Source organism: Thalassophryne amazonica, chromosome 4 (assembly GCF_902500255.1).
Source record: "Thalassophryne amazonica chromosome 4, fThaAma1.1, whole genome shotgun sequence".
Taxonomy (NCBI): domain Eukaryota; kingdom Metazoa; phylum Chordata; class Actinopteri; order Batrachoidiformes; family Batrachoididae; genus Thalassophryne; species Thalassophryne amazonica.
The window spans coordinates 115,590,225-115,605,522 of NC_047106.1; the positions used below are offsets into that span (position 1 = coordinate 115,590,225).

Here is a 15,298-nt window from a genome sequence, read left to right on the forward strand (position 1 = left end):
AATACCGTCTAATAATACTGCCTAAGGGAAGCATGTATAAAGTGAATAAATTGGTCCTAGCACAGAACCTTGTGGAACTCCATAATTAACTTTAGTCTGTGAAGAAGATTCCCATTTACATGAACAAATTGTAATCTATTAGACAAATATGATTCAAACCACCGCAGCGCAGTGCCTTTAATACCTACGGCATGCTCTGATCTCTGTAATAAAATTTTATGGTCAACAGTATCAAAAGCAGCACTGAGGTCTAACAGAACAAGCACAGAGATGAGTCCACTGTCCGAGGCAATAAGATCATTTGTAACCTTCACTAATGCTGTTTCTGTACTATGATGAATTCTAAAACCTGACTGAAACTCTTCAAATAGACCATTCCTCTTCAGATGATCAGTTAGCTGTTTTACAACTACCCTTTTAAGAATTGTAAAACAACAACACAACAGCTGTGCCACTTTCAGTTTCTGTGCTGCAGATGGCATGAAGTGAGAAACGTAATGCTTCTGCTGACTGTGTGTTTTCCTGAGTGTAAAGTTTAAGAAAATAAGCCCTGTGTAGGTCCTGAGGCCAATTGGTGGAGGTGCTTATCCCCGGATTCTGTAGCATGAAGCGGATGAGTGTGTTATTTCCTTGGGTTGGGACACCAGTTTATCACAGTTTATACTTTCCCAGTCAAGGCTGGTGCCCATTCTGTTACAGGATAGGTGGACTTGGACAGTGTAGATGAAGTGTCTTGTCCAAGGACACAGACTGGTAGCATGACCAGGAATCAAACCCAGGTCTATACAGTAAACATCTAATTCATATCCCACTGAGCCACCTCCTCTGCATTTTCTAGGTGTGCTTTACTGTAAAAACATTTAACCGTTTATGACCTATGGGTGTTATTGAGCAATTGTGCCCCAATTATATACTCAGAAGTAAACATATATTATTACTCATGAACATATGACTAGGGCCTACTCATGGTGTACATCCCTATGACAATACTCATTTGAGTATTGTTATAGGGATGTACATGTGTAATAGTCACTTCACAGGATGAGTCATGTCATGTAAGGTGATGTCATGTTAATTGAATCAAGCATAACAACCCACAACTTTTTGCATGATTTAAAGCCCTGGTCACATGGCACTGACGGACACCGAAGCCAAAATGAAACAAGAAATCTGGACTTACTTTGACTTTCGGAAACTTCGTTTAACCGTTGTCCAGCTTCGTTCCTGTAGCTGGCGCTTCCTCAGAATTTTCAAACTGTTGAAAAATGTGAACGAATCCTGACAACAACCCCAATTCATCTGTATTCTGTTTGTGCTTTCTGTCTTGACCATTACTTATCGTTGGCGTAATTCCCGTACTGTCAGTGTTCTGTTTGATTGTCGTCCAGCTTCGTTCAACTTCCCAAGTCCAATGTCTTGCACAAACATTGACGATATCTGAACAGATCAACAACTAAAGATCCGACGAGCTGAACGTGACTCGTCCATGTGTGGGACAAAAAGCAACATTGTCCTACAGAAACGATAGCAGCAAGAATGTTTTATCAACGACTTTAACTATTTACGCATTTACGTTGCAGCCATCTCTGGCTGCAACATGCATGTCCGTGCTCATATCAAAGAGGAGTGTTAAGTGAAGTTCAGCCAACCACTTACTACTTTATGATTTAATAGGAATTGTAGAGAAACTCCAGAGCCATTGCAATGTGTAAGGAGCCATTGCATTGCATGGCATGAAAATTCAGTAAGCTATGTCTTCTATAATATATTCCAGTTCTGAAGTAGAACTATACTAGTGTATACTAAGGTATATCTAAATATGTGTGTGTCTTGGTGATATTAGACCACAGTGCAACAGTTCATGCATTTTCAAAATTTATGCAGTGCAGCTGTTGCTGTTTTTCCCCATATTGCATCATATCACACAGTGTCATTTTCTGTCTCAAGTCTGTGCACACTTGGTGGTTTGGTACAGCACAGTCGTGCAGTTGTGGCCAGAGGTTTACATACAGATATCATGGGCATGAATGTCATGGTCATTATGGGCTTTTAATCATGTCTTTGAACGGTCCTTTTGCCAGGGTGGAATGATTGCACAGCATTAATGACTTTTTAAAAAACTAGAATTGGGTGTACAAATTTGAATTTCATTTGGATCTTCAGTAAGCCATACAGGGTCAAAATTATACATACAGACTCAAAGTTATACTGTATTCACGCATCTGAGTGCCCTGAGCATTCAACACAAAGTTGTGCTTCAAGGGATGGTGGGCATTTGCACAAACGTGACCAAATATTGTATTTGTTGGACTGCCCAGTTCAATAAAAAGTCTGATTTTCTCAAAAATAAAGAATAAATCAGCTGTCTGTTTTTCTCCCATCCTTTTGTCATTAATTAAATGTGTTCTTTGTCAGCTGATGTCTGGCGCTTAAAGAGGAGATGACACCTCAAAAAAATAGGGAAAACTGATATAAGTAGCAAAATATACATATTTTATAGTAAGTTGAAAGTAATTATACTCATTATCACTGAAAAATAAAGTTTGTACAGCTTCTTAAAAGTATGTTAATTGGACAGCGCGCTTTCAGTGCGCCTTCAGCGGTCACATGATGCCGTGACGACACAGGCTGGAGAGTCCCGTCTTTGTCTGTTCGATCGACAACAGGAACAGATGGACCTCAGACTGTGACGAGATCAAGAACTTTTCTGACTCCTCTTCAAGTGTGGATTATTTCTGACTCGGATCCTGAGGATGTTGCAGCAGTGATTAGACCCTATAGATTGGAGCCGTATCTTTTGGACGAACATTCAAACCAGGAGTATTCTGGCAGCAAAAATAATGCCGACGGTGTTTATGGCGGAGCCGAAGCAGAGGTAAGAGACGTGCCAATTCCGATGGATTTTGAAAGGCTGCAGAATATGGAATGGTAAGGGGGGCTTTGATTTTTGTTGCTGCTGTTTCTAACACTCTAATTACTCAAATTATGTCATGTTTACATGCCGCCGCCGTATTTACGCCGCCGTCGTGTTTTCATGCCACCGTCGTGTTTACCCTCCGCCGTCGTGTTTTCATGACGCCGCCGTGTTTACGCCGCCGTATTTTCATGCCGCCGCCTTGTTGCTGCCGTCGTGTTTTCATGCCGCAGCCGTGTTTACCCCGCCATGTTTTCATGTTGCTGCTGTGTTTACATGCCGCTGCCGTGTTTACGCCGCCGTGTTTTCATGTTGCTGCTGTGTTTACATGCCGCTGCCGTGTTTACGCCGCCATGTTTTCATGTTGCTGCTGTGTTTACATGCCGCTGCCGTGTTTACGCCGCCATGTTTTCATGTCGTTGCCGTGTTTACATGCTGCTGCCGTGTTTTCATGCCGCTGCCGTGTTTACATGCCGCCGCTGTGTTTACGCCGCCGTGTTTTCATGCTGCCGCCATGTTTACATGCCGCCGTGTTTTCATGCCGCCGTCGTGTTTACATGCCGCCGCTGTGTTTACGCCCCTGTGTTTTCATGCCACCGTCGTGTTTACATGCCGCCGCTGTGTTTACGCTGCCGTGTTTTCATGCTGCAAGATTATTGTGAACATATTTTTTGGGGTTGACATTTTATGTGTTCCTGTGAGCAGTGAGAACATGGAGACGGTACAGGAAAGTGTCTGCTGTCTGGAGCAAATGCGTGTGTGCGAGCGGAGGGAGCAGCAGCCAGACATTTCGTGCATCACACAACACCCCAGCTTTCGATCAGTCTGCCTGGACTTGAAAAGGCTAAAACCTTTCGCCCTTGTGTTTGTGCAATATGCTGCTACACACTGGTCAGGCATATCGACAAACAAGTCCCTGAGAGCTGTGTTTAATCAAAGTTTCTGCCGCTAAAAAAAAGTGTAAACAACGGCTGCCAGGCGCGCGAGCCGATACGGTCTACAGTCTGTGACGTATTTTCGGCTTGGTGCTCAGCCGGAAGCTGTTCAGACGGCGTGCACATTTTTCAGTGGCGGGACATTCAGATGTTATATATAACGGGAGAACTGCGTCCATTTTCCCAAAACGCTTAGGTTGACCGAATTATATAACCTTTGTTACATGTAATAAGACTATGTTGTCTCTAAGTGTCATATCCACTTTAAGCCGCTTTTTAATTTTAGCTGTAAAAAAAAAAGTGATATGCACGGTGATTTTCAATGTTAACCACTCTTATTTTTCGAAAGACAATTTTTTTTATCATTTTTGCAGCATAAGATCGTAAATCCTTAATTTGAAGACTATGAAACTAAATAATAGTGTGACAAATGAAAAAACTGACTTAAATCTTAAAATCTTCAAAGCCAGTGCATTATACAGAATTGTTCTCTTTTCATTTATCCATAAAGATCTTGTGACTTGTGCAAATTGTGATCAGGACCTTATTCACTCTTTCTAGTTTCATCAAAAATATTATTAAGTTGAGAACTCACCATGAGTCAAGACGTGTCCAATTTGTTGAAAAAAAGCTTGAGATTCTCAGTCTGATGAAAGTCTGTTCAACAAAATGTCATTGCCCATGATAATTGGCACAGTCATATTCAAAACATAAAACCACTGTGTGTCCTTAAGAGTGAGAGTGTCCAAAAGATTATCGTAAGTATTCCAATTTATAGGAATATGTGCGGCTTCTGATTTCGCCTAGCTAATCATTAATTACTCCCTGATGCTGCCTCGAAGTTGTATCCATGTATTTTGTGGGGGTGCATCAGTAATTGAGATCATTTAAGTCCATGCAGAGTGCTGATGTTGATATCAATCTCCTCATTCTTCAGGATCCGGATCCAGGCTCTGAACAGTTTGGGAGCAGGTCCTTTTAGTCACACCTTTAAGCTGAAGACAAAGCCACTTCCGCCACTGCCACCCCGCCTGGAGTGCACTGCCTTCAGCCACCAGACCCTCAGGCTCAAGTGGGGTGATGGCCCAACCAAAGCCCTTGCTTCAGACATCCTCCAGTATCAGCTGCAGATGGAGGACAAGAACGGCAGGTAAGAATGTGACCTACTACTTAAAAATGGATATGAGAGATTTGAAAAGAAGCGTATGAGCCTGAGACTGCCTTATTTGGAGACATGAAGTGATGATTTGCTCCACTCTTTATTTCTTCACAGAGGAATCGTGTGTCTCATTTGCTTTTTGTCATCTTTGCCCTTTTCCTCATTAATCCCTCCCCCTTCTCTTTCATGTTCCTGTCTTTGCAGATTTATATCCTTGTATAAAGGACCATGCCACACACACAAAGTCCAGAGGCTTAATGAGTCTACCTCTTATACCTTCCGCATCCAGGCCTTTAATGAAGCGGGCGAAGGGCCCTTCTCCAATGTTTACACATTCACCACCCCTCGCTCTCCTCCAGCTCCTGTGAAAGGTACAGTGGCAGCTCTTAATCTCGGCTCTTATTACCTTCACTTGCTCTATGCTGACATGCAGGCAGCCACTATACCAATTTCCAAACTAACCTGACCCAAATTGAACAGCCACTATACCAGATTCTAAACTAACCTGACCCAAAGTGAACAGCCACTATACCGGCTTCAAAACTAACCTGACCCAAAGTGAACAGCCACTATGCCGGCTTCTAAACTAACCTGACTCAAATTGAACAGCCACTATACCGGCTTCATAACTAACCTGACCCAAAGTGAAGAGCCACTAGGCCGGCTTCTAAACTAACCTGACCCAAAGTGAAGAGCCACTAGGCCGGCTTCTAAACTAACCTGACCCAAATTGAACAGCCACTATGCCGGCTTCTAAACTAACCTGACCCAAATTGAACAGCCACTATGCCGGCTTCTAAACTAACCTGACCCAAAGTGAACAGCCATTTCTAAACTAACTTTACTATCCTTTCCTATCTAACCTTATTAACTAATATTTATAGCTGCTAATGTTATCATTCTTATTGCTGGTAAAGTTTTTTTGGGAATTGCATGGTAAATATAGTGAGTTGCTCCTTTACATTTTTTGTAGAAATCATAGAGGACAAAGCACATGCTGAATTTAAAGTGGTAACTCAGAATTTCAGACTTACAACCAGTGGTGGATCAAGGATCAGATCTCAACGGGGGCTTAGCCCCCAACAAGGATGTGGTATACATTGCCTGCATATATCTGGAAAGCGTTCACAGTGCTTCACTTTTTCCACAATTACTTACTTACTTACTTATTACACCAGTACACACAGTCGGTCTGTGTGTCCAAAGTAGCTCACAATACTCCCTGCTGGAAGTGAAACTTAAGTGGATCCGATGAGTTCATCACTTTTTTGATGGCAAATGTTCTGGTTTTCGACATATGTGACCAGCTCCCTTCCTCTGATTCTGTCCGTTCCTGCAGCCCCTAAAGTGGAGCGACTGGACGACAGCTCATGCGAAGTCACATGGGAAGCTCTGCTGCCCATGAAGGGTGATCCAGTCATCTACACCTTACAGTGCATGATGGGAAATTCAGAGTTTAAACAGGTACAATGTTTTGTTGTTGTGTACTTCTCCTGCTTCATATTTATGTTCACTTTCTACCTGCCATTCATCACAGCGCTCTTTTGGTGCAAATCAGTATTCAGATGGATCTGCAGCTGTAATGTTTTCAGTACAGCATTGCAGAATTCTGTATTGGTCACCGCTGGTTTTAAATTGGCCATTATGCAGGGGTCATTGATCCATGAAGTGTCCCAGGTGTCTCACCCCTGCCAGCACATTCATCCCTCCCTTATGCTAATCTCACATCAGGCATCGGGCATCCCAATTCAATTGGGGATTTGAAATATGTGGTTTGCAGTCTGCGGGAGTGTATTTCGTGTATCACGAAATACACTGTGATATACACAGTGTATCACCACCCCCCCCAAATGTCTGGGCTAGAGGAACAATACATTTTCTGAGGACATAACTTTATGATGGAGGCAGGTTATTCATGTCTATAAGGTTGAAACCAAGCTGAAAGCACTCTCCTAGGATTCTTTCAACTGATTGCAAATGTGTGAGGAAAAGCAGGAAGATACACAGTTCATACATGTGTTTTGACAGCCTGGTTGACATAAAACATCCTTATTTCAATATGTGAAAAGGAGTGGGGGTGCATACAAAAATAAATAAAAATAGGAAAATTTGATAGTCGAATGGGAGTATATGTTTGAAATACTGAGAAGATTCGGCTTTGGCCCTAACTTTGTCGATTGGATTAAATTGGTATATAAAGCCCCAATAGCGTCGGTCTTAACTAATGGTCTGCTTTCCTCTCCTTTTGACTTGAGCAGAGGCACGGCTCAGGGTAGCCCCCTTTCGCCGTTGCTGTTTGCTTTGGCCATCGAGCCTTTAGCGATGGCTGTTAGACAAAATCCACATATTCATGGCGTTAGGTTTGGGGAGGTAGAACATAAGATTCTGCTATATGCAGACAATATACTTCTGACAATGACAGACCCTTCTAATGCTCTACCAGTCCTGACTAGATGCATTAGAGATTTCGGTCTTATATCGGGCTACAAAGTGAATTTTGACACGTCAGTTATTATGACTTTAGGTGACTCAGGAAATGTCATATGAAACAATGACAAGGTGGAATGCTCTTCCCATATCTTTTCTGGGCGGAATTAATCTTATAAAAATGGTTATCCTACCCAAAATATTGTATCCTATAAATATGCTTTTTATCATTTTAAATTCTGAAGACATTAAAATCATTAATAAAGCCATGGTGGACTTCATATGGGCAGGAAGAAAGTGCCAAAAATCAAAGTAGAGACACTTCAGTTGCCCAAAGAACAGGGCGGATGGAGCTTACCCAATATAGAATATTACATTCTTTCAGTAAAACCTAGGATTCTCAGTGTGTGGATACATGAAAATTCAGACTTACCATGGTTTAATATTGAATGTGTTCTGTGTAAACCATCATCACCTGTCAACTTACTTGGGATCAAGATGAGTGGAGTATCAAGCGGAGTTAAAAATAATGCCTTACTAAATTATGTTATATGGGCCAAGAATAGACTTGGAAAACTTTTCAAATGCAGTCAACCATTTCAAATATTGTCCACACTAGCGGGTAATCCAGATCTTTCTCCACAAACTATAGGAACAAGTTTTACAAATTGGCATATGGCTGGGATTCATAGATTTTTCGATCTCTTCAAATCTGTTCAAATCCAACAGTTTTGGAAGGAGGTCTGTGTCAAGATCAGTAAAGCTGTTGGTCAGCAGGTAATTGGAAACCCAATGATGTGCTTGCTTGGTCACATCCCTGTTTCATTTAAACAAAACGAGAGAGTGGTTCAATCACTTTTAATGATAGCTAGGAAAAGTATTATGGTGAAGTTGGTAAGAGAGGACCCTTCTTCTTTGTCTCTATGGAAGTCACTAATTGTGGACCTCATAACAATGATCAAACTTGGGCATTTTATTGATGGCAAAACTCCGTTATTCATAGACAAGTGGAAGAAACCCCCGGAAGCAATGGGACTTGAGTGTCAAAGAGACTTAAATGGACAGCTGCTTTGGACTTGATCTGTTTGTATGTCTTCGGAGTTATGTCAAATGTCGGCCCTGTGAGATCTTTTCTTTCCTCGTGCAAGCTCAGATAAAGTGCACTGTTGCCTTTTATTCTCACAGTTTAAGGCAAACTTTCACTGGTTTAAGAGGAGTATGTTTGTGTTTGCCAAACAGATCATGCGCACAGTGTCAGATTGCAAAGACAGATGGCCACATGTTTCAAATGAAATGACAACATGACAAAAAAGCGTGGAAAATGTTGAGGCTTATTGAGCATGTGTACACAGAATGTATTGAGTTGGACTGTGGATGTCTGCTGGGGCTTCGTGCTCTGCAGCAGGCATGCGCTCCTGATCCTACATGGCAAAAAAGCTTTCTATTTCTTTCAGTCAACGTTGGAGCCATGTTTTCCAAACTAACCTGACTCAGTATTCAGTAATTAGCATGCCTCATGTTTTCCCTTCCCGTTCTCAGGTCTATAAAGGCTCAGCCACTTCCTTTCACGCCCAGAGCCTGCAGCCCAACAGCGATTACCGTTTCCGGGTGTGCGCTATCAGGCAGTGTCAGGACGCCCCAGAGCTCAGCGGTCCCTACAGCCCGACAGGTGACCCTCTCCCTCCAGCGGAATGACCTAGCCACAAGCAGCAGTGCCGCCGCCTCGGGCTCCAGAGCTGTAACAGAGTCCAGCCGGGCCAGGCGGAGCCTGACCGACGAGCAGTGCGCGTTCCTCCTCCTGATGATTTTCGCCGTCATCGCCATCCTCATTGCTTTTGTCATCCAGTACTTTGTCATCAAATGAGAAGTTTGCAGCACCCAACTGCAGGGTTATAGCTTTATTCTTTCCTCTTCATTGTTTTCTATTCTTCATCTTGTTCTTGTTGTTTTCTGTCGTCCACACAGTAATCACTTTAGGATCATGGGGCCAGGTGGGATGAATGATGTTATGAAATTAAGTAAATGACACGTTTATTTGGCACCTGTGATACCTTCCTGCCTGTTCCGCCTTTGTCACTGTGCCCACTGTGATAATTGTTGCTGTTCCTGTTCACGTCAAATTCCTGTGCAAAAGAAACTCAGAAAGGTTTAATGTGGTGTAGTCGGGTGGAAAAGGGTCTGCTTTAATTCGTGTATTTGTTGATTACAGTGTATATATATTATATATATATATATATATATATATATATATATATATATATATATATGTATAGATATATAATGTATAGAAATAGACATTATTTATATTTACATTTGTTTGTCCAGTAGTGACCCTGTTTTTGGTAGGTGTGTTGTAGCCTGTGTGCTGTTGATCCTGGGACCCTGTGGGGCCCAGTGTTTGCACAGTGAGGTGGGGTATGGTGCCCGTAGTTTGTGCCACAGGTGGTACACAGCAGGGCAGGCTCCAGGCCCACAATGAAGGGACTAAAACCCCCCTGGAGATTAACGGGTCTAGTGAGGTGGAAATTCATGTTCACATTATAGAACATTCATTTAGCACTTTCCAACCTTTTTGGTGTTCAGAATGTTTAAGGATGCAAAAATGACTGGAGAAATGTTAGTATATTTTTGTACAGTTTAGACACAAGGACCTGTAAGTTTGAAGAAAAAAAAAGAAAGCTCAATATAAAATTAGAAAATAAAAACCAAACTAACAATGAATTCTAATTATTTTACTATCATATAGTTATACTGTAGCTTGTTTTTACAATCATGCAGCTGCATTACTCTGAGATATCGTTTTTCAGCACAAAAAATGTATGCTTACCTGTATGATGGTTTTTTGTTCTTGCCTCCCTCCCCAATGGTAATTGATTTTGCACCTTCGTGACAGAAATCCTTGACTCACTGCGTCTTGGTTTCGTGATGCATTTTATAGACCACATTCTGATTGTGCGAGCCTACTTGTGTTTTGGGTGTTTTAAAAGTTGTAGTACTACATGTTGTCACTGAAACAGCTGAATTGTCTCAGCGAGAGGAAAAAGAGAAAACATTAAAGCTACGTACCAGTTGTTTCAGAGGCCTTAATTGGGGTGGTGCGGGGGGGTTCTCTGGATAATTTTCTTAATTTCTCTTATCTTTTGAGTTTAGTGTTGTCAAACACTAAAATGTGTTTTATTTTCTTTTATTTTGCAACATTTATTTGACATCAGTAAACGTAATCATGAGATCATTAAAAATAGTTAAGACTTGTGATTTCTGTTGTCAAGTCATACATGTGAAGTATATATTTTTTTATTATAATGAAGTAATATACAGTACAGCCAGAAAGTATTTACAGCGCTTCACTTCTTCCACATTTTGTTACGTTACTGCCTTATACCAAAAAGGAATAAATTTATTCTTCTTCCCCCTCCCCCCAAAAAAGAAAATTCTACTCACAACATACCATAATGACATGAAATTTTTTTTTTTTTTTTTGGCGCAAATTTATTAAAAATAATAATAATAATAAAAAAAGAAATCACATGTACATAAGTATTCACACTCGTTGCTCAGTACTTTGTTGATGCACCTTTGGCAGCAAATACAGCCTCAAGCCTTCTTGAATATGATGCCACAAGCTTGGTACACCTATCTTTGGACAGTTTTGTCCATTCCTCTTTGCAGCACCTCTCAAGCTCGATCAGGTTGGATGGGGAGCGTCGGTGCACAGCCATTTTCACATTTCTTCCGAGATGTTCAATTGGATTCAGGTCTGGGCTCTGGCTGGGCCTCTCGAAGACATTCACAGAGTTGTCCTGAAGCCACTCCTTTAATATATTGGCTGTGTGTTTAGGGTCATTGTCCTGCTGAAAGATAAACTGTCATCCCAGTCTGAGGTCAAGAGCGCTCTGGAGCAGGTTTTCATCCAGGATGTCTGTGTACATTGCTGCATTCATCTTTTCCCTCAATCCTGACTAGTCTCCCAGTTTCTGCCTCTGAAAAACATCCCCACAGCATGATGCTGCCACCACCATGCTTCACTGTAGGGATGGTGGCTGATTTCCTCCAAACATGACACCCACGCCGAAGAGTTCAATCTTTGTCTCATCAGACCAGAAAGTTTTGTTTCTCATGGTCTGAGAGTCCTTCGGGTGCCCTTTGGCAAATGGTGGAGGCCACTGTGCTCATTGGGACCTTCAAAGCAGAAGAAATATTTCGGTACTCTTCCCCAGATAAGTGCCTCGAGACAATCCTGTCTCATATATCATGCTTGGTTTTTTTCTCTGACATGTCCTGTCAACTGTGGGACCTTGTATGTAAACAGGTGTGTGCCTTTTCAAATCATGTCCAATCAACTGAATTTACCCCAGGTGGACTACAGTTAAGCTGTAAAAACATCTCAATGATGATCAGTGGAAACAAGATGCATCTGAGCTCAATTTTGAGCTTCACGGCAAAGGCTGTAAATACTTTTGTTCATGTGATTTCTTAGGGGTTTTTTAAAATCTAAAACAAAAAATTATTTTTCGCATTGTCATTATGGGGTATTGTGTAGAATTGAGATAAGGCTGTAACACATAAAATGTGGAAAAAGGGAAGCGCCATGAATATTTTCTGGATGCACTGTAAGTTAATACTCTCCAGAGACACATCCTTAGAACGCATGAATCATGGAACGCAAATGACATACAAATTGTTACGTACCTCCTGTGAATTTAAATTTGCCTTTTCTCTGTGTTGCGTATTGTAACTGATTACTAACAGTGACTAGTAATCTGGCTGTAGGGTCTAGTGTTGTTTGGCTTCAGGCAGCTAACTGCTGCAACCTGAAAAATGAAATACAGGTATCTTGCAAAACATCTTAGATAATTTCATGATTTGGTCTTTCCGGCGAACGTCTTGTCATTGAAAGAATTCAAATTCCTATTTTTGATAGTGAATTGCAGCGTGTGCCATTTTAATGTCTCTTCACCCTGGGCTTACTGCCTTTGGCTGGGGAGAGTAACAAAATACTACAAAAATGAGTAAAATATGCACAAAACCAGACCATTTTTTATCTAATTTTAATGTTTGCAGTTACCTCATACACCGTACATTCCAAAATGAAAATTTGTTATACTATACATAGTACCAGACATATCACTTTAAAATGTTTATGGGAAAATGTATAATCATAGATGTGTATCTGTATAGCCATGATATCTACAAAGGATCCATGCACAATAAATGATTTATAATTCTTACAGTTTGTAGCCATTTGTTCATCTTTGGAGAGTCTTCAGTTAAAACTGAGTCTTGACGGAGAAAGTCAGTCAGTGAATGTTTCCATATAAACTCTGTTAAACTCAATTTTTGCTTGGACCAATGTGTTAGTTTAGTATGTCACTGAACAGTAAGTACATTCTTCATATCTACATGGGAGCTGGCCCCGCTCATGGAGGTCACTATTTTACACTGCTCTGTTAATACAGCAGAAGAAAAAAGGTGCATAATCAAAAAAGAATAGGAATTAGTGATTGCTCCCTTATACATTATTAGTTGCTAGTGCTGGCTAACAAGCTTGAGAACCTTAATTCTTTTGAACGGGGGTACAATACATATTGTTTATAGCAGCAAGGCAAGGAAGCATGAATCCCAATCACCAAATAGTGCATCAGATAACTGAAACAATCCTGCAAATGGCGATAAAAGCAATGAATTTGGGACAAATACTCCTTAGACATTGCTCTTGAAAGAACTGATTCACTCCTATGGCTAGGTAGGGGTCAAGTGGGTTGTTTTTATCCCATAGCTCCATAATATTCAGTCACAGATACTCCAAACTATACCTTTTTGGAATCTTTGTGATCAGACAAGTAATGTGGTATAGGTTTCATGATTGGGGCATCTTTTAATTGACCCCTACCTGGCTGCCTACTGGAAATGCAAATGGACAATTGTTTTTTTCAAAAGAGTAATGTCTAAGGTCTATTTGTGCCGAATTTGGTGCTTCTATCACTATTTGCACGATTCCTCTGTAAGTATTCTGTCATCTGCTGCATTAAAAGAAGCTGAAACATGAAGGTAAACAAAATTTTGGCCACTGACAGCAAAATGTAATTTGCAACCTTACCACAAGATGACACTAAATCCTACACACCAACTTTAATTACCATCTTTAAACAACAGATCGGGGGGCATACATCCAGTAAGGGTCCCCAGGCTAGACCACCTCATGCTGCACCTCAGCCTACCTCATACAACCCCTGGCAAAAATTATGGAATCACCGGCCTCGGAGGATGTTCATTCAGTTGTTTAATTTCAAATGACAACTTTCTGGCTTTAGGAAACACTACAAGAAATCATGAAAAAAAAATTGTGGCAGTCAGTAACGGTTACTTTTTTAGACCAAGCAGAGGGAAAAAAAATATGGAATCACTCAATTCTGAGGAAAAAATTATGGAATCATGAAAAACAAAAGAACGCTCCAACACATCACTAGTATTTTGTTGCACCACCTCTGGCTTTTATAACAGCTTGCAGTCTCTGAGGCATGGACTTAATGAGTGACAAACAGTACTCTTCATCAATCTGGCTCCAACGTTCTCTGATTGCTGTTGCCAGATCAGCTTTGCAGGTTGGAGCCTTGTCATGGACCATTTTCTTCAACTTCCACCAAAGATTTTCAGTTGGATTAAGATCCGGACTATTTGCAGGCCATGACATTGACCCTATGTGTCTTTTGCAAGGAATGTTTCACAGTTTTTGCTCTATGGCAAGATGCATTATCATCTTGAAAAATTATTTCATCATCCCCAAACATCCTTTCAATTGATGGGATAAGAAAAGTGTCCAAAATATCAACATAAACTTGTGCATTTATTGATGATGTAATGACAGCCATCTCCCCAGTGCCTTTACCTGACATGCAGCCCCATATCATCAATGACTGTGGAAATTTACATGTTCTCTTCAGGCAGTCATCTTTATAAATCTCATTGGAACGGCACCAAACAAAGTTCCAGCATCATCACCTTGCCCAATGCAGATTTGAGATTCATCACTGAATATGACTTTCATCCAGTCATCCACAGTCCACGATTGCTTTTCCTTAGCCCATTGTAACCTTGTTTTTTTCTGTTTAGGTGTTAATAATGGCTTTCGTTTAGCTTTTCTGTATGTAAATCCCATTTCCTTTAGGTGGTTTCTTACAGTTCGGTCACAGACGTTGACTCCACTTTCCTCCCATTAGTTCCTCATTTGTTTTGTTGTGCATTTTCGATTTTTGAGACATATTGCTTTGTTTTCTGTCTTGACGCTTTGATGTCTTCCTTTGTCTACCAGTATGTTTGCCTTTAACAACCTTCCCATGTTGTTTGTATTTGGTCCAGAGTTTAGACACATCTGACTGTGAACAACCAACATCTTTTGCAACATTGCGTGATGATTTACCCTCTTAAGAGTTTGATAATCCTCTCCTTTGTTTCAATTGACATCTCTCGTGTTAGAGCCATGATTCATGTCAGTCCACTTGGTGCAACAGCTCTCCAAGGTGTGATCACTCCTTTTTAGATGCAGACTAACGAGCAGATCTGATTTGATGCAGGTGTTAGTTTTGGGGATGAAAATTTACAGGGTGATTACATAATTTATTCCTCAGAATTGAGTGATTCCATATTTTTTTTCCCTCTGCTTGGTCTAAAAAGTAACCATTACTGACTGCCACAATTTTTTTCTTGATTTCTTATAGTGTTTCTTAAAGCCAGAAAGTTGCCATTTGAAATGACTTTAGTTTTGTGTCATGTCTGTGATCTGCTTTTTTTCTACAAAATTAAACAACTGAATGAACATCCTCCAAGGCCGGTGATTCCATAATTATTGCCAGGGGTTGTATAAGC

At 40.9% G+C, this 15,298-nt stretch overlaps 1 protein-coding gene across 1 annotated transcript in view; it reads left to right on the plus strand.

Annotated features, from left to right (window-relative positions):
- Positions 1–10,472, plus strand: part of fndc3a (fibronectin type III domain containing 3A) — a 250,225-nt gene extending 239,753 nt beyond the window's left edge. The window contains 5 exon segments of the mRNA XM_034168451.1: positions 4,787–4,999; positions 5,213–5,379; positions 6,348–6,472; positions 8,975–9,106; positions 9,108–10,472. Coding sequence (XP_034024342.1) covers positions 4,787–4,999; positions 5,213–5,379; positions 6,348–6,472; positions 8,975–9,106; positions 9,108–9,299 — 829 coding nt within the window. The 3' untranslated portion in view covers positions 9,300–10,472.
- Positions 10,473–15,298: the final 4,826 nt, after the last annotated feature.